This window comes from Vulpes lagopus, chromosome 1, assembly GCF_018345385.1.
Source record: "Vulpes lagopus strain Blue_001 chromosome 1, ASM1834538v1, whole genome shotgun sequence".
In the NCBI taxonomy this organism is placed as follows: domain Eukaryota; kingdom Metazoa; phylum Chordata; class Mammalia; order Carnivora; family Canidae; genus Vulpes; species Vulpes lagopus.
This window is the reverse complement of record NC_054824.1, coordinates 79215267-79233948: the sequence shown is the minus strand read 5'-3', so window position 1 is coordinate 79233948 and position 18682 is coordinate 79215267. Positions and strand designations below refer to the sequence as shown.

Below are 18682 nucleotides of genomic sequence, written 5' to 3'. Positions count from 1 at the left end.
AAAGGCTATAGGCCAAACTTGTGACCTGAACCACGCAGGGTGGGCAGATTTCTAAATGCCAAGCGTTTAGCGCTGGACTTGTACCAGGCTCCATTTTATATTCTTACATTTGGTTTGCTTCTTAGCTGTTTCTAATTTTGGTCATTTTCCCTTATCCTACGCTTCCCTGTAAGCCACTATAGCCTTTTTGGTCTAAGTTGGGGTAAGCGGGTGAGTCAAGAAAGAGGGAGGGAAAGAAGAGAGCACAGAAGTTAATAAGCAGTGCCTGCTGTTCTCCTTGGCTCCATCATGCTCTCAAAGTGGGGTCCTTACACCAGCAACAGCAGCATCACCTACCTGTGAGTTAGACACAGGTTTTACTGAGCTTATTACATCAGAATCTCTGTGGACAAGGCCCAGATAACTGCTTTAACATGATCTTCCAGAAGATTTTTACACATGGTAAAGTTGGAGAATCACAGGGAAACCAAAGGCAAGTTGATTTCTAAACGTAAATACTCTTCATTTGTCCCATCATATCCATTGTCTCGGGCAACCTAAGTAATGCCAGCTACTCCAGTAAACAATCCCCCAAATTTCATAGCTTAACACAATAGAAGTTTATGTTTTCCTCACTTTAGGGTGGAAAGAACTGTTTTGTTAATTTGTTCACCAATCCAGATTCCTTTCATAGTGAGGCTTTGCCATCCTCTAGGGCCTTGCACTCCTCCTCTGGATTCTCTGCGTCCAAGAAGGCAAGAGAGGAAGGAAAGAGAGAGAAGGCTTTAGTGGCAGGTCTGGAAGTAACACCAGTCTTTTCTGCCTACAATTCCATTGGCCAGAACCCAAACACATGGGCCACCTAACTGCAGGTGAGGCTGGGATGTAGGGCTTATCTGTGGAGCTAGGAGGAAGAGGAAATGGCCTTGGTGAGTATATAGCATGATCTCTGCTACGCACCGGGGCCTAAGTGAATCCCAAACTCTATTTGTCATATTTTGGTTTTCAGTCATTTTCTAATCAAGTTTTATCTTTTCTTTTCTTTTTTTTTTTAAACTCTAGCACTATGGGACTGAATAACATTCTCTTTGTGATGACCCTCCTGCTCTATGGTAAGAACCTTTTGGCTTTGTAAAGTCCTAGAATCCTTCTATGTTTACCAATGAGTTGGCTACCACAAGCCCAGTCCTGAGACTTGGTAGGTTTTACTTATTTCTATCCAGTGTAGCCTAATACCACATGCCAAAAAAAGACTTTCCTGGAGAAGAAGTAAGCATCATGCTAGAGAACAGGTATTTCAGCTGATGGCAGGTCTAGCCTAGAGGGGATGCAACCCTCTGTACACCCTTCTCCTCTGCCATCTTACACCCATGTGGCACTAGATGCACAAAGTACGGTAGACTGGCCTGTCCAGCAGCACTTAGGGAGCTGGGGGGAAGGCCCCTGCTCTGACACCTCTGAGGCTTAACTTTTTAGCTCCACACACACTTCCTTCTGGTCTTCTCTGTTCCCATTCCTGGCATTCTCAGGCTTTTAGGAAATGGGTGACGGGCTTCTAAAAACCTTTCATTAGGGAACATTGGTTTCCATGTTCCCTACCTTCTCTCTCACCCTGCACAGCCTTCCCTACCAGCCCATGCCCATAGATCACAGTTGCCCCTGCTTACTGGGGGGATCAAGGAGCCCAGCCCTGCTACTCCCTACTTCAGTGACCTTCAGCTAGTCGCATCAGCTGATTCACCATGAACTGAATGAAGCTGCGGTTCAGGGTTTCTCACTTAGACAAGCTCTTTCCAAAGTCCCCTCCAAGCCCTAGACATGGTCACATGTCTTATTCTTTGATAAAATCTCCGTTAAGTATATTTTAACCACAATATTAAAACCACTATCTCTTTCCACTGTGACTTTTCTCTCCATGACATTCTCCTTCTGTTGGGTGGTACTGTAGTGGCCATGGGCATTTTGTATTTGAATTCTATATTCTATCTCTTAAAGAGCACCCCCCTCCCCACAAAAAAGAAGTTTTAGAAGAGTCACTCTCACAAAAACTCAGATCTTCCCTGTTTGCTGCTCCTCTCTGAGTTTCAGTTTCTTCATCTATAGCTGGGGTTGGTTGAGGTTCCTGCACACACCCTGTGACTAGGCGCCTTTGGTTTTTCCTCTTCTGCCCCTTCCTGCTGTTCATCTTCCCTGCCCTCAATACTGAGAGAGAAGACATCCCAATTTTGAGGGGGGGGGGGGCGGCAGACTGGGAGGGTGAGCTAAGCTTGAGCTCCGCCAGAGCAGCAGACAGGCTGCCCCTGACTAACTGGCCTGCCCATGGGTTCACCTCCTCCAGGTGGCTACACACTAGGCCTTTGGCCACTGTCCTCATGCCTGCTGTGTGTGATGAGGGGTCAAGGCTCTAGGGAGAGATGCTCTCTCTGATTCATGCTGCCTGGGACAGGCCTTTTGCGATTTCTGTTTTCTGCTTAGCTCCTTGGAGCTTGTTGAGTCCATGAATGTGAGGTCTCTAGATGTGCTAACTGACCAGTTCAGTGATATAGGTCAGAACAGAAGTTTCTACTTCCCATGGCCAATGACCTGCTAACTTTAGCTCTTGAGGAAGAAGACTCTATGTGTGAGGAAGGGGATAAGACAAGGCTCTGGAGAACATTGTCCAGCAGGAAGCCCGTCCCATTCCACTCCCTATTCTATTTGCTTGACAAGTACGTAGATGTAGCACTTACTTTGTGCCAGGTACTGTTCTAAGCATTTTATAAATAAATAATAACTCATTTAAACAACACAATAACTTTCTGCTTTAGGTCTTTTTTTTTTATTGGAGTTCGATTTGCCAACATATAGCATAACACCCAGTGCTCATCCCATCAAGTGCCCTCCTCAGTGCCCATCACCTAGGCACCCCATCCCCCTACCCTCTTCCCCTTCTGCAACCCTTGGTTTGTTTCCCAGAGTTAGGAGTCTCTCATGTTCTGTCTCCCTCTCTGATATTTCCCACTCATTTTCTCCCCTTTCCCCTTTATTCCCTTTCACTATTTTTTATATTCCCCAAATGAATGAGACCATATAATTTTTTGTCCTTCTCTGATTGACTTATTTCACTCGCTGCTTTAGGTCTCATTATGATTCACCATTTTATAGATGTGGAAACTAAGGCCCAGAGAGGTTAAGTAGTTTGTCTAAGATCAACACAGCTAATGAGTAGCAGGGCTTATACTCACCACACAGTATAGAATCAGTATCTGTTCACTTAACCTTCACATTATGCTGCTTCTCCTAACTCTTGCTTGTGAACTATTCATAAGTGGTGGTAGGATTTGTTGCTTGGAGACCCAAGCAACTTTGGTGGATGTCGCTTATTCCTCAGCCAAGTTCACAAGCTCCACACCAGCAGTCCTTCACCTTCCCTGCAGCCAACACCTCATCTGCCCCTAATGCATGGGCCCCCACCCTTCTCATTGCAGTGATCAACCCAGCTCTTATGACTTGGAGGAAAATGAAGAAAAATGGCTTAGAAACAAATTTTTACAAAAGTCTATTACCATTTTCCCCCGAACTTTCTGACTCTGCACACTGAAAGTGAGACTAAAGCTGAGAAGCCCTATCAAAACTGAGTCCAGATGTCACTTTTGCCCTTGCCTTGCCTCTGAAGTTTCAAAGTGCCCTGCCTGGATACTCTTTAGCCTCAGAAAAGAGAATTACCAATATTGAAACCATGAAAATAACCTCCCCAAATAGTAGCTACTTAAGTTTTATGACATAGAAGAATAAGTGACTATCTATTTGGCAGTATAAATTTCAATACTGGGATAAGAAATGGTGATATCAGATTAGAATATCACATTGCCAATACTTTACAAGCTATTAAAAACAGCAACAATGAGAAAAACAACAAAAACAGATACCATTCTTTCTTAAAGAAAGAAAGAAAGAAAAGAATCAACTTGAATTTTATCTTTCTTCTTAAGACACATCTCTGCTTACTGGGCTGATGAGCACTGACCTGGCCATAGGCAGGCATCCAAGGGAAGAAAGGAGATGCAATTGGCCCAGTTAATCCATAGCAAAAATGCAGAGCTGAATAATTCATTTGATGGCAGACATAAAACAGTGCATCAAAATAATTCTGTTTTTCGTCTCCCCCATATGTTCTGTGTCCTCCCTCAGGGAAATTAGACATTCTAGTTGCTGCCCCTGCCCTTGAGGGGCTTAAGACTGAAAAGGGCAGGTGGGCCTTGCAGAATCAGGCCTTACAATTTCTGCTTTGTTTATTTATAAAGCTAAAGCAATTTCTAAGTGCCACTTGCAGAGGTACCTTTACCTGTCAAGTTCTGTTTGCTGCTATCCTAGCACCTCTGGAACTCTTTAAAGACGGAGCCAGAGTAGTATTTGGAAAATCACTTGTTCACACATCACAAGGGAATTTCTTTCTAGTTTGACTTTTGATGGTGGCTCTCTTATTGTCTGGGGGTTGTCTGAGTCATAGTGCTTCCCATTTCTCTTGAACAATACCTCTGGTTCAATGAACGTACCTGGAATGTAGCTGAAAATCTTTCTTCACTTTAAAATTCACATAAAATTAGCTCAACTCATTCCACATCTTATAGAAAGGTCCACTGTTTCCCCCCAGATTTTTGCAGGTTTCTAGTGGATGATTACATAGAGATTATGCTTATATGGTTACTTTTACTCCTATTTCCTGCTACTGTCAATAGTGGTCACTAAAATCACCTCCTGGAAGTGAACTTAATTCCAAAATTCCCAAAGAATTGTCATGAAGCCTAATAGTTCTCCTATTGGAGTCACTCCTTCGTGTTAAGCTACTGTTTCAGGGTCTTTTGAAATACATGTATGCTACCCAAATAGGGAGTATCTTACCCCCAAAATAATTAATCGTTTTAGTAGAATGCTTAGTAAGTTCCAAAGAATATGGGCTGTCAGCCATGATAATTTCGTGGAAGATAGTTACTGAATAGGAAAAGTGTAGGGTTGTTTGGAAGCAAGAATGAAACTGGGAACAGAGAATTTTTCTAAGCATGGGTTTATTTTAATTTATCTTGCTTAGTACTTAGAATGCACTTTTGATCTGAGGATTCATGTCCTGATCAATCTGAAAGGGAATACAAGAGGCTTCAACAGTAGATCGATTCTTTCAGAAAGGAGCAAGAGTCTGAGAGACCGTAGTTTATTTTTCCTTTGTGAGAGATCTTAATACTATTTCCAGAATCTATATCTCTGGACTGTGGGCCCCCCGGGACTGTTGAGATTTGTGGAAACAAAAACAAACACGTGTAGCCTTTACTATATAGGCAAAATTTTATCTCTGGAGCTGATCTATTCCACAGAGGTGACCCCCTTATATTGCCAGGCCCAGACTCAAGTTGCAGAACCTCAAAACTATGAATACATTTTTAACATCCTCTAGGACTACTCATTCTTGGTTTCATTTTCACCTTCTTTCATTTTTTTCTTCTTACAGATGTCTCTATTAAAAAGTATTCAACACCTTTCTCCATTTAAAAATCACTTTTCTGGTTCTTACTATAAAACAACAGACAAGAGAGTAAAAATACTTATATATAGTTATGATCACAATATATGTGCAAATCTCTGAATATGTTTTACTCAGTATTTTTTCATACACACTTTCTAAAGTTTCTTTTTTTTTCTTTCTAAGGTTTCTAAAGGATTTTCATTTTTATGATTTTTGTAATTGCATTAGTCCATTGAATTGAACATATCATTTTGCTTTCTTTTGTGTGTATGTGAGTGTGTGTGTTTTATTCAGTTAGAAGTTATGGCCCCATTGTCTTCTTTGGTTGCCAAGGAGGTTTCAATCTAATTGTCATTCTTTTGTAGGTGCTCTTTTTTTAGTTTTTTTAAAGAATGAGTTTGTAAGTTTGAAAAAATATTTTATGCTTTATATTTAGCAGCTTTACCACAATATTTCTAGGTATGGATATATTTTCATTTATCTTGCTTGGTACTCAGAATGCACTTTTGATCTGAGGGCTCATGTCCTGCACAATTGGAATATTCACAATCTTTATCTCTTCAGCTATTGTTTATCTACGATTCCCTCCATTCTTTCCTTCAAGAAACTCTAGAACTTCTCAAACTAACTGTTTGTGACTCTTAATCGGTTTGTCCACAGTTTTACTTCTTTCTCTCTGCAGCATGCCAACCAAGGGTCATGTGGATCAGCATAAACAGGAGTGGGGGCCAGGCACGGGGGTCTTCTCATTGTTGAGAGAGCCCAGAACAAAAGGTTCTAGCAGTGTTAAGGACCTGGGGTAGGAGTAGGGAAGAAAGATGAGGGGACATAATGAATCATCATGAAGAAAAGTGTCTTCCGGGCTCTCTTTCCTCCCTATCATGAGGAGGCCTCAGCAGAGGCACCTGAAGAAGACCTCTACTCAAGTCTTCAAACAAAAAAATCATGGAATGAAGGTGCCTGGGCTATGAATGTAAATATGTGAATAGGCATGACTGGCCACAGATCTTGAGTTTTGATTACAACTCCTGTCAGAGACTACTGTGCATGGGCTGTGCACTATGTCTCGTATGGGGAGAATAGTTTTCCCCCATGAGGCCCGATAGGTAAAACCTTTGTAATTGCTTAGGGTCAGGGCTAAAAAAATTAACATAGGTTTTTTTAACTAGAAGCTAGATTCCTCAGGAGACAATAACCAACCATCATGTCAGGTCATGATAAGTACTCTGATAAAAAATAAGTCAATGTAAGGAATAAGTAATGACAAGGATGCTATCTTGGTCAGAGTAATCTCCTTAGCAGGTAGCATTTTATGAGAGACTTATATGAAGTGAAGAAATAACTATGAGATTTTATGGAGGAAGAGCCTTCTAGGTGGAGGGCTCGATATGGGAAAAGGCCTTGAGATAGAGTGTGTTTGCCTTTTGAAGGAATGATGAGGAAGCCAATGTAGTTGGAGCTGAGTGAGAGAAAGAGGTTTGAAAGGTACTGGGGACCAGATTACGCGAGACCTTTGAGACCAGGGAAGGATTTTGTATTTCATTCTCAGTGGGATGGGAAAGGATTTAGATTTAATTTTCAGTGTAGTGGGAAGTCATCAGGGACTTCTGAACAGGAGAATTATGTCATCTGAGATATATTTTAAAGAATTATTTGGGCTTGAGGAACTAGACCTGGGGACAAGGATGAAAGTAGGCAATTAAGAGGCAATTGCAATTATCCAATCAAGCTGTAATGGAGGCTTGGCCAAGGTTAGTATCTGCAGACCCAGTGAGAAATATTCCAACTCATGATCTATGTCTGTGGGGCAGAAGAATTGATGGAGTAGTGGTAGGAGAAGAAATGAAAGGAAAAGACAAGAGATGAGGGTAATAAGGTGAGGCGCTTGTTATTGAGAGTTTTTAGGAATGTAGAGTAGCACTTTGGTCTGGGGTCTGGTCCAAGGAGGAGATGCCTGGGGCAGAGTAGGCAACAAGACCATTGGAGGGGGAGAGGACAAGAAAGTGAGAGGCTCAGTATTGTGTGCATGAGGCTGAAACCACCTAGACAGGGGCAGTGAAGGAGAAGGCAGATAAGACAGCTGCAGCAAGCCAGATACCCAGACCTTTAGTGAAGTAGCCATGAGGGTTTGTGGGTGCTATAGTCTGATGACTTGTACTTTGAAGGGGCTGAGGTGTTTTTTTTTAACATATAATGATGTGTTTTCCATTTTCCATTATATGATGCTTTATAAATCTTAATAGATCATATTTCATAAAACTTAGAGTATATTTTTACAATTTTACTAAGCATATATAGACATGCATAATATATAAATATACAGATAATTATCTATTATAGATGATTATCTAGAGTAGCATAGATATATTTATATAGATAATAGGATATATAGTAAGCTTGAAATGAAAACAAAGCTAGTCTTAGCAGAAATATCATGTAGGCCATGAACACTTCTGTAGAACCGTCCCTGCTCTACAACAGAGGATGGCTCTTGAGTTTACTATTAAAGAAAAAAAAGTACTAGATGACACTTGTTAAAGCACAGTAAAGAAGACTTTATCCAAGGGGGTTAGAGTGCTTTTGAGATAGGCATAGGGTGCTGCAAAGGGTTTTTACAATGGGGGAGAGATATTTGGCTCAACTCCAAATATAGCATGGGAGGTGGGAATTTCTAGCCAAGGAAAGAAGTGGGGCAGGGTTGGGGGCGGTCAGCGGATAGAAAATTACTAAAGGGAAACAAGGATAAGGAGGGATTCCACCCAAACCACTTTAACAGCATTCTTGCTAAGGACAGGCCAGGATCATCAGACATTACTTGGGGGATGATGGAGAATGAGGAATTTGATCAGATACTCAAGCATAATCAAATAGCAAAGTTGGGTATTCTGGTTAAACTGGGTTCTAAGCAGAGTTCTTGCTAAAACTGGGTTTTTTAAAGGTAGATGGGCCTAGGAGTGGATCAGGAGTCTGAATTAATTTTGATTAAACAAAGAGTCTTTGTCATACTTAAAAGATAATGTCTCCAAGATCTCTGGATAAATACAAAACCCCTTTTCTCTGGTAGCTCTTTTCTTTGCTTCATACTGTCTCCCTCTCCCTTCTCTTGCCCATATCAGAGTTCAGCTCTAGTTATAGTTCTACATCTCCTCAGCCACATCTGTGCAGACCCTTTCTTGGGGGTCTCTTCTACAGATGATTCAAATAATTACTGACAACAGCAAAGAGGGGAAGCTTTCACTGAGATGAAGCTTAGGGGAGAAAGAGAGTATCTGCTGCTATGTAAACAGCAGTATCCAGCAGACAGTTGAATGTAGATATTTGGAACCCTAGTCAAAATGATTGGCTGGAGATAAGCATCTGTGAATTATTAGCTTATATGTGGCAGTTGAATCCATGGGAATAGAGGAGAAAAATCAGAAAAGTGGAGAGTTGGGGCAGCCTGGGTGGCTTAGCGGTTTAGCACCGCCTTCAGCCCAGGGGGTGATCCTGGAGACCTAGGATTGAGTCCCATGTCAGCCTCCCTACATGGAGCCTGCTTCTCCCTCTGTCTGTGTCTCTGCCTCTCTCTCTCTCTCTCTCTCTCTCTGTGTGTGTGTGTGTGTCTCTCATGAGTAAACAAATAAAATCTTTTAAAAAAAAAAGTGGAGAGTTGGGAGAAGATTGAGAACAGGCAACAGAGATAATCAGCATTTAAGGAATGATCAGAGAAAACTGACAAGGAGGTCAGAAAATGGGAAAGAGAGTTTCCAGAAGGAGATAAGCCCAACACTGTGATATTCAACAGAGTGGTCAAATGACATGAGGTCTGAAAAGAGCTCTGAATTTGGCATTGGTGGAAAGTCACTGATAACCTTTGGGAAGGAAGTTTTGGCAGAGAAACAGAGGACAGAGGCTGGGGATAGAGGCAGCCACTTAATCTTTCAGGGACTTTGACTATAAAAGAAAAAGAAACTAAAAGCAATAGGAAAGAGAACTGTCGAAGTAACTGTGATGAGGAAGGGAGAGGGTAGTAAGTAGGGTAACCAGCCCATGGGATGGGTCCAGATTTGTAATATCATCAAACCTAAACAATTGAGTAATTTCATCCAGTATTGCCCAAACATTTAGTTTTAAGAATAAATATGTAGATCGAAAGTGAAGTGTTCTTAGGATGAATTCTTCACAAAGGAGCAAGTTTATTGGCAAGAGAAAGAATGATTGGAAAGGTATACTATTGCTGTGCTATCTAATATGATAGCCACTAGCCACATGTGGCTATTTATATTTTAAATAATTAAAATTTTAAAAGATTAAAAATTCACTTTCTCAGTCACACTAGCTACATATCAAGTGCTCAATGTCTACAGTGGCTAGTGACTATCATGTTGGTCAGCACAAATATAGAACATTTCCATCATTGCAGAGAGGCCTGTTGGAAAGCACTGCACTACAGCGCACTACTAAACTGGATAGAGATGAGGTCTTGATGAAGTCAAAGAACAAATATTGGTGGAGTAATAAAGAGCAAATCTTGGAGGAAGATATCTTGTGGACAGAGATGGGTACGTTGAAGTTTAAGATATTAGATGCAGAGTTCTTGGTGAAAAGGTTCAGGGTTATAGTCATGGGAGAGGAGCTGCTGAAATAGTCTGTGGATGAAGATCTTTGGAATGGAAAAGACCAAAGAACTTTGAAGCAAAGTTGTTGGTGAATTTATCCACATGCTGAAATAGTTCAAATTGATAGTAATGGTTGGCTAGAAAGAAGAACCTTACATCTACTGCCAAAAATCCTCAATGAATAAAGAAGTAATGACAAATGATTAGTAGCTAACAGCAGTGAGAGAGGTGGACACATCAAAATGGAAGGGATGTTGTTGCTTAAATCCCTGTGAAGTGTGCTACAACAAGCAGTGACTGAGGACAAGTGGTGTCCTTTAGGTAGGGCCAGATTTCAATAAAAGCATAACCTCGGAGGCAACATTTGATGGAGAGGTTGAAGATGTAGAGGAGTTTATTACATGGAATGAGATTTCCAGAAGGCCTAGCTTTGAAGGAAGTTTAGTAAATGAGGAAAAATTTATGAATACAGATAACCATAGTAACATAAGAAAAAGATGGTTCTTGAATGTATAAGACATGCATTTGGGGTAGTGGCCAGGGAAGACTGAAGTCCCAGGTATAGTCAGAGATCTCACAAAGTTAGAAGACTACAGGTTTTGTATAACATTCAAACAGTATATTGCTAAGGAACAAACTTTTCTACCTGATCAGGGAGGTGTCTAGATGGATTCTTAAATGCCTAACTCCTGACCTGATCACAGCAACCTGTTATAAATAGATCCAGTCCATTTTTATTACCCAAGTACTGGAGATAGTAATTATATCTCCAAGGCCAAGGAGAGAATCTCAATGTGTACCTACCCATGGAGTCCCAGTGGAACCAGTAGCTGGGTGACCTAAGATGTGGAATCATAACAGGGAGGCCTGAAGCTGCTTAGGAAAAATAGACTTTGAGCTAAATCTTCCTCATATCATCAAAGAGAGAATTAGCATGTCTACCAAGTATAGCTCTGAGTGATGTCATGGAAGAAAGTGGTTGGTGAGGAACTATAGAGTGTAAATTGTGAAATATTTTCAGTTCCACTCAAAATGGACCTCAGAGTGATTTCCACCCCAGAATGAGGGGAGAAGGAGGAGGGATAGATAGGAACAAATTTTTCCTATCATTACCTTCTCTGTTCTACTCTGGAGATGGCCAGCAGAGATCCCCTCTTATAGCTTCTGAAGCTGAGCTACCCTTAAAAGGCAGATTCTGACTCAGAGGTGTGTTGGGGGTGGGGGTAGAGATTCCACAGTTCTGACCAGCCCCCTAGTGATGTCCTTGCCTTTAGAACACAGACCACACTTTTGATTGGTAGGTGAGGAGTGGGGCAGTGAGAATGGGTGTAAGGAAAGCCCTTCTAATCTTTGGGAGGTGGGACCTTAGAGAATTTAGACTGGTCTGTTCTTGGAAAGAGTGGGTGGGAAGGAAAGAATATATTGTGAGGCTCTACAGAGAAACAGTCATAAATCAAGAAGACAGAAGAAGCCAAAGGTCAAGTCATTTCCAGCCCAGAAGGCGTAATCGACCACTAAACAATAACATAACATTGACCATTAACTGGCATAATTTTCAACTATGAGTTTGGTTTCTCCCTTAGGTCATCCTCCCTATTTATATGGCAAATTAGTGATAAAGCCAGAAGGAGTTTCCCCAGAGATACAGCTACTAGAAGCTTTCACAGCAGGTGGCACTCTTACGTTACCATTCAGAATTTAGCAATGAAGTAGCAGGAGCCCCAGGATTGCCTTGTAAGGCAATTGCTGAACACAGTGAATCTTCCTTAGGTTCCCCTTTCACAGTTCCAGGTACTCAGGTGAATTTTCCCACCACCCTCCGATATGTACAGGGACACATCCTGTACATTTGCCGCATTGTATACCTGCCAAGTGCTTCACAGGCTCTAATGAGCACCAATGCAATAGGCAGTGATTTGAACTTGTGTTAACTGTCACAGGTGCCTGGAGTCCTCTTCCCTTAGATTTCAAGACCACCGCCGCCAACCCCCTTGATTATGTGTTCTCACTGGGCCACATCGTGGACAGTTCAGTTTTGCCAAGTGCATGTCACTGTTACTTGGTCCTACTCCCTCTTAGAAGAGAAACCCATTGACCAAATCAATTTAATTTCTCCTACCTCCCTCAAAGAACACCTCAAAGGAAACTCCTCTCATCTCTGTTACCAACCTACCTCCCCTTTCCCTCTTAATGTCAAGGACTCTCCACTGAAGTCTTGAATGATGAAGCTTTATTCAAAACCCACCCTAATATTCTCCCCAGGGCCGCATTTAACTTTGTATTAACTAAGAAACAGTATTTCCCACTAACCCTGCACTTCTCACTCACTACTACTTAATTTCTTGGCCAACCCTCAAGTAATTTTGTGACCCAGAATACATCCTACAAAAGCCCCTATAAATGATCCCATTTAAGGAGTTAGGTGGTACACATCTCTTCCACAAACTTCAGTATGTCCTCAGGGGTGAAAGTCTTTCTCTGAACTCTCCCAGCATGTCCTCCAGGGGTTGTAAAAATTTCCAGTGGCAGTGCATACTGGGAAGAGCAAGTTTCTCATACCGGGGGTTTCCCCAATACTCCAAAAGTACATCCTCACCTTCCCATCTATGATTCATTTCCAGCATCTCATTCATGTACCTTAAATGGTCTCTGACCACCACAATCCCAAAACAACCATCATATTGGCCCAGTTCTCCTTCTGATCCCAGAAAGAGCTTAGCCAGGTCACTGAAAATAGAGGCTTTGGTTGACTGTGTCATCTCCAAACTGTTTTACATCCTTGGGCAAGCTGGCCATGGAAGCAGCATTCAAGAGGAAAGCTCTATAAGGGGAACTCTTTGAATTTCAGAGATCTTACTCAATGTGATACCCAGCATAATGAAAGGGGGATATCAAATTTGTTACCATTATCAGAAATCTTTTCACTGTAGCAGGCCAAAGAATAAGGGGATAAGGAGGCGAAGGGTGAGGTTTTGGTGATGGTGTAGAAGTAATGGATCTTGTAACAGCTACAGTGAGGAGAATCAGTATTCAGGGTATAGGAAAGTTCACAGATGGGCTAATGTGTTGTCTAAGTCTGCTGGCTTTTCCTGTTCTGGGATTTAAATTCACAGAACCACAGTATTAGAAAAATTCTTAGAACACTTAGTCTACCCCTTCATTAAACTGATAGGGAAAGTGAGCCTGTAGTGGCTGCAGTTTGCACAAGGCCCACATTTAGGTAGCAGTGGAGTGAAGACAAAAGTCCCATTCTCCAGATGCCAGTATGTATGCACATTCCAGGGTTTAACACCTAGTTCTTCAGCATCATTACTGATAAGATAGCACCTGGGTATTGTATAAAGAGAAATGGAGTTGTTTTTTTTCTTCTTCCTTCTTGTTTCTCCCTCCTGTATCTCTACCTTTTCTTTTTTTAGGTGCTGCTTCCATGAAGAGTCAAGCATATTTCAACAAGACTGGAGAACTGCCATGCCATTTTACAAATTCTCAGAACATAAGCCTGGATGAGTTGGTAGTGTTTTGGCAGGACCAGGATAAGCTGGTTCTGTACGAGCTATACAGAGGCAAAGAGAACCCTCAAAATGTTCATCGCAAGTATAAGGGCCGCACAAGCTTTGACAAAGACAATTGGACCCTGAGACTCCATAACATTCAGATCAAGGACAAGGGCTTGTATCAATGTTTCGTTCATCATAAAGGGCCCAAAGGACTCGTTCCCATGCACCAGATGAATTCTGACCTATCAGTGCTTGGTATGTAGTCAATGGCACATTCAGATCCTTGACCTTCTCAGATGAGACTGCAAAGAGCAGAGATATCTGGGGGGAGGCGGGTCGAGGAGTGGGGGGTTGGGGATGGTGCGGGTAGAGAAGGCAGGAGACAGCCATTTTGGGGAAGTCTGTTTGAAAGTAATGCAGAGTTTGATGATAGGAAACTGAAAATCCTTCGTATTTGTTATAGTTTGCTTTTGAAGGATAAGAATCTGCTTTGGGGAAAAACTAGAGCTAACTGAACAAAGTTAAGGGAAAACCATGGGTAATTGGGCCATTATTAAGTTCACATAACTATTCAGGCTTCAGATCTCTTTTACATTCATTTTTTTTTCCTTTGGTCCAAGATTTCTCACCCACTAAGTCTTTGCCTAGAGCTCCTACCAAAGGTGACAGCTGATTAATTTGGGTTTTTCCTTCAGCCTCCTAGAGGTCACTTATGAGTGGTTTGCTGCCCAACCAAGAGCCCCGTAGACGGAAGGGAAATAACCCAGTGCACATAATCCTCAGACTGACAAATCAGCTCCTCTTTATTTCCAGGCCTTGAAAAGCCTAAATACCACTACAGACTTTTTTTTTTATTAGAATGCAGTAAAATTAGTTATTTTTATTTTGATGTACACTGTTAATTTAAAAATATGTATAGATTTATGTAACCACCACTATAAATAGGGCACAAAACATTTCCATCATCCTAAAAAAATTTACTCACACTGTTGCTTTATAATGATACCTTCTCCGTACCTACAACCCCTGTTTTACATCCTACAGTCTTAATCTTTTTGAGAACACCGCATAAATGTATGAAACCTTTAAGACTGGCTTCTTTTATTCAACATAATGCCTTTGGGATTTATCTCAGTTGTCCCGTGTATCAAAAGCCTGTTCCTTGTTATTACTGAGGAGCATTCTATTTTATCCACTCAACCCATGGAAAGACATTGGGATTTCTTTCAGTTTGGTGCTATTATAAATAGCTGCTGTAAACATGTACAAGTTTTTGGGTGAACATAAATTTTCATTTCCCTAAGGCATATACCCAGGTGTGGGATTACCAGGTTCAGGTTAACTTTTGATGAAACTGTAAAAGGCAGATCAACAATGATTCTGAAACCATGAAGTAAAGCAAAGGCAAAAGTAGAAATAGAATGAGGAGCCCTCCCTTTAAGCCTTTTGTGACTCAACGTAGGCTGCAGGACTTTTGGAACATTTTAGCAAGTGATAAATAAGTGTTTTCAAGGTAGGGCCAGATACCACTGAGGAACATGGTATGTTTAGGTGGGACACGATCATTTTTTTATTTTAACAATTTTATGCTTATTTTAATGTATTAGGAAAAGCAATAACTAACTTAGCCAACCTGTGATTTCACAGATATTGCTAAGGAGGCCAAAGTAGCACCCTGACAATCCACCTTCTACAGACCACATGAAGTATAAGCAGAGTACTTAGGTAGCATGTTGATAACAGCAAAACTTAGAAAGATGACATGCAAATCACTTGTTTTAGAGGCAACAAAGTAAATTATAAATTAGTATGTAGAACCTGAAAACTACCCATCAACTATAGAAGAATAACAGGGGATTTGGCTAGCAGAAGGGGCCAGTGATCCTTGACAGACATCAAAATCTGAATGCCAGACCAAGGCGAGAGCAGCTCTGGGTTTACCAAGCTCATACATTTTCCCTGAAAATGGCTGAGTTTGGCCTTCATCTTACAGTATATGATGAAGAAAGTTTGACAGTCATTCCCAAAACCAATATTCTGAACTTCTAAACCCCAAATCCCCTCACCCTCCACAATCCTGCTTGGGATTCTAGAAGATGTGGCCCAGAGCATGCCAGCACAATGAACTCTGTTGGTATCAGTCCCTTTCTGCTTCCTTAGTCTGGCAAGTTGGAATATACCCCACGAGACAGCTGGGTTCTAAAGTCAGACCACTTCTCTGTCCCAAGACTCCACTCCTCAGAACAATGGCCTCATTGTGAATCTTTGGTGACTCAACTTCAGCCCTCCTGTCACTCAGAGAGCACCCCCTCCTCCCCGATTTGGGTAAGCAGGAAGTAAGCATGGCCCAAACTCCATTCTTGAAAAATAAATGTGGGGTCATTATGTGGCTCTCACCATGGGCTGAGGCCCACAGCTTAGACACTGAGAGGCTCCCAAGTGCCCCCAGTAAGTTTCCAGATCAGAGCCAGATATTTACAGTTCTCTTTAGATACATTTAAATTTACACTGATTTCTTTTTTTTTTTTTTTGTATCTTTATTCTGCTTTCAGCTAACTTCAGTCAACCTGAAATAATGGTAACTTCTAATAGAACAGAAAATTCTGGCATCATAAATTTGACCTGCTCATCCATACAAGGTTACCCAGAACCCAAGGAGATGTATTTTTTGGTAAAAACCGAGAATTCAAGTACTAAGTATGATACTGTCATGAAGAAATCTCAAAATAATGTCACAGAACTGTACAACGTTTCTATCAGCTTGTCCTTCTCAGTCCCTGAAGCAAGCAATGTGAGCATCTTCTGTGTCCTGCAACTTGAGTCAATGAAGCTTCCCTCCCTACCTTACAATATAGGTAAAGCCGCTTCCCAAGACTATTTCTTTCATCAGATATTATACCCTAATGGTTGAGGAAGATCATTCAGTGTGCCCTGCTTACCAGGGAGCTTCAAACAGGGCCATTTTTGTGGTACTATTAGGAATGAACTAGATGGAGGGCTCCTCTCTTCATCTGAGTGCTGTAGGGTCCTGGAGACTATGAACATACGCTGCACTTGAGAAAGTATGCTGTTAGCCCTGAAACCGACCCAGTCTTTTGGACTACCTTTGGATAGAAGATTCTCACACACACACACACACACACACACACACACACACACACACCCCACACACACGGTCATCGTCGTCATCATACATACATACATATATACATACAGTACGTGCTCTAAGTACAGGACTTTTCTAGATGTTGTTGGCTTCAGGTGTGAAACCTAAAATGTATAAGACATGCTCTCTGCCCTCAAGGACCTTCCAATAGAATCAGAACTCCATGATGTACACACATGGAAAACTGGATTTTAAAAAGACTGAATTGGAATCTAAACCACATCCCACGGAAATATGCAACTAAATTTAAAAACAGGAGTGACTGAAAATCAGTTTTATAGATATTTGGAGGTAGATAGGTTCCTTGAGGGCCAGGGAAGTCTTCCTAAAGGAAATGGAACCTTAAAATACCATAAAAGATAACTGAACTTTAAAAGTATGGTGAAGAGCTGACAGGTATCAGACTTGTGGTTTCCTGAACAGAAAGAAAAATTCTCAGACGCATCCAGGCTTAGAAGGTGAGAGGACCAAAATCAATTAACAGTATTTGATATGGGCACAGGTGTCAAGCAAAGACTAAGAAGCAGAAATTCTCGTGGCATGTTGACAGTGCGTAGTATAGGGTCCAGTCCAGCTGGAGGAAAGGGACAAAACTAAGCAGTGTCTGCTAATAGAAGTAGGACATTATGAAGTCCTGGCTTTGCCCTGGAGGAAGGGCATCCATATTTGCAACCTCACTTTTGAGGAGCAATAATTGCAAGATTCTTTCCTGGAATAAAGGCATTCTGTACCCTCACGGCCACTATCACTGCTTCTTCTGATCCTGGCCCCTCTCTTCCCACACATCTGCTTTCTGCTAACCTTGGCCCTTTCTCCAATTCTGGCCGTTTGGTTTCTCTCTCCTAAAGCATCCATCCAACTCCTTGTTTCATCCCCTAACTTTGCTGCTTCCTTTCTCTTGGTGTCTCATTGTTCAAACATAACTTGGCCTATGGACACATTCTTTTGGACAGCCCCCGGAGCCAATCCCTAGCAGTAAGCTTTACCAGCATGTCAATCCCTGCTCTTGGTACTGATTTCCTTTTGCTGAGACATCTCTGCCTCTGAGAGCCCAGTAAGTAGTTAGGCCATACAGCCTGTCCTGGTTGCTCCTACTGAGAGGGCTTGGCCTAGTAGAAGCCTCTCTCAAGCTATCCCTGAGGTTCAGCACCTGTCTGGAGCCAGTAACACCAGTGACTTGCCTTGGGGCCTTCTGTCGTGCCTTCCTCTGCCAAGGCTCCCACAGTCTATAATCTGGCCTTGCCATCCCTGCAGTTTCATCATGGCTCACCTTTCTGCTGTCTCTTAACTACTGCCCAAACCTTCCCAGCCACCACCATCTTCAGAAACATTTCAGCTCCAACTACCTCAGGAAGCCAGGGCCTTGGCTCTCTGTATCTTTGTTCTATGGCTTTACCAGAGATAGCATAGACCCTGAATCACGGAATATTTTTGGATGTCCAAAGGTAGCAGCAGTCTCCACATTATCAAGTATAATCTTCCTTTTACTAGGAATGCCAAAAAGGCTCAGTTGGGACAAAATGGGGACAGATTGAAAAAGTGTTGAATACACCTGCAATGCAGCAACTCCTTTTCTTAATATCCCAGGAATGGAGACACATGTCCACAAATTGCAGCTAAACTAATAGGTCAGCTGGTACTCTTTTCCTGTAATTTGAGATTAACTATCAGAATTATTCCCATAAATGTCTATAAAATGGGTCACTCAGTTCTAAGCTTTCCCCCCCAAAAAATCTGTTTTTCAACTTCCCGGAAACTTAGAAGTCCCCATGCAAGGAAGAAAGTCTTGACTTCCCAGGAGCTGATCCTAACCGTGATTCCTCCGGGCACGAAGAGATAACAAAGATTTTCTAGTAGGTGGTACCTTGTGAAAGCCTTGCCTCTTCCACTGTGACCTCAGATGAGAAAACAAACAAACAAGCAAAACTGGAATTAGAAGGCTGTG

The 18682-nt window shown here is 41.8% G+C and overlaps 1 protein-coding gene across 5 annotated transcripts in view; it reads left to right on the top strand.

The window, feature by feature from the left end:
- CD86 (CD86 molecule) overlaps positions 1-18682 on the top strand; it is a 62662-nt gene that overhangs the window by 31130 nt on the left and 12850 nt on the right. For 4 of the 5 annotated variants that reach the window (XM_041722336.1, XM_041722346.1, XM_041722328.1 and 1 more), the window contains exons 2-4: positions 1042-1091; positions 13491-13826; positions 16124-16426. In XM_041722336.1, the coding sequence (XP_041578270.1) occupies positions 1042-1091; positions 13491-13826; positions 16124-16426 (689 nt within the window). Of the gene's footprint in view, positions 1-694; positions 852-1041; positions 1092-13490; positions 13827-16123; positions 16427-18682 lie in introns of all 5 variants that reach the window. The other variant, XM_041722344.1, reaches the window with a different exon arrangement.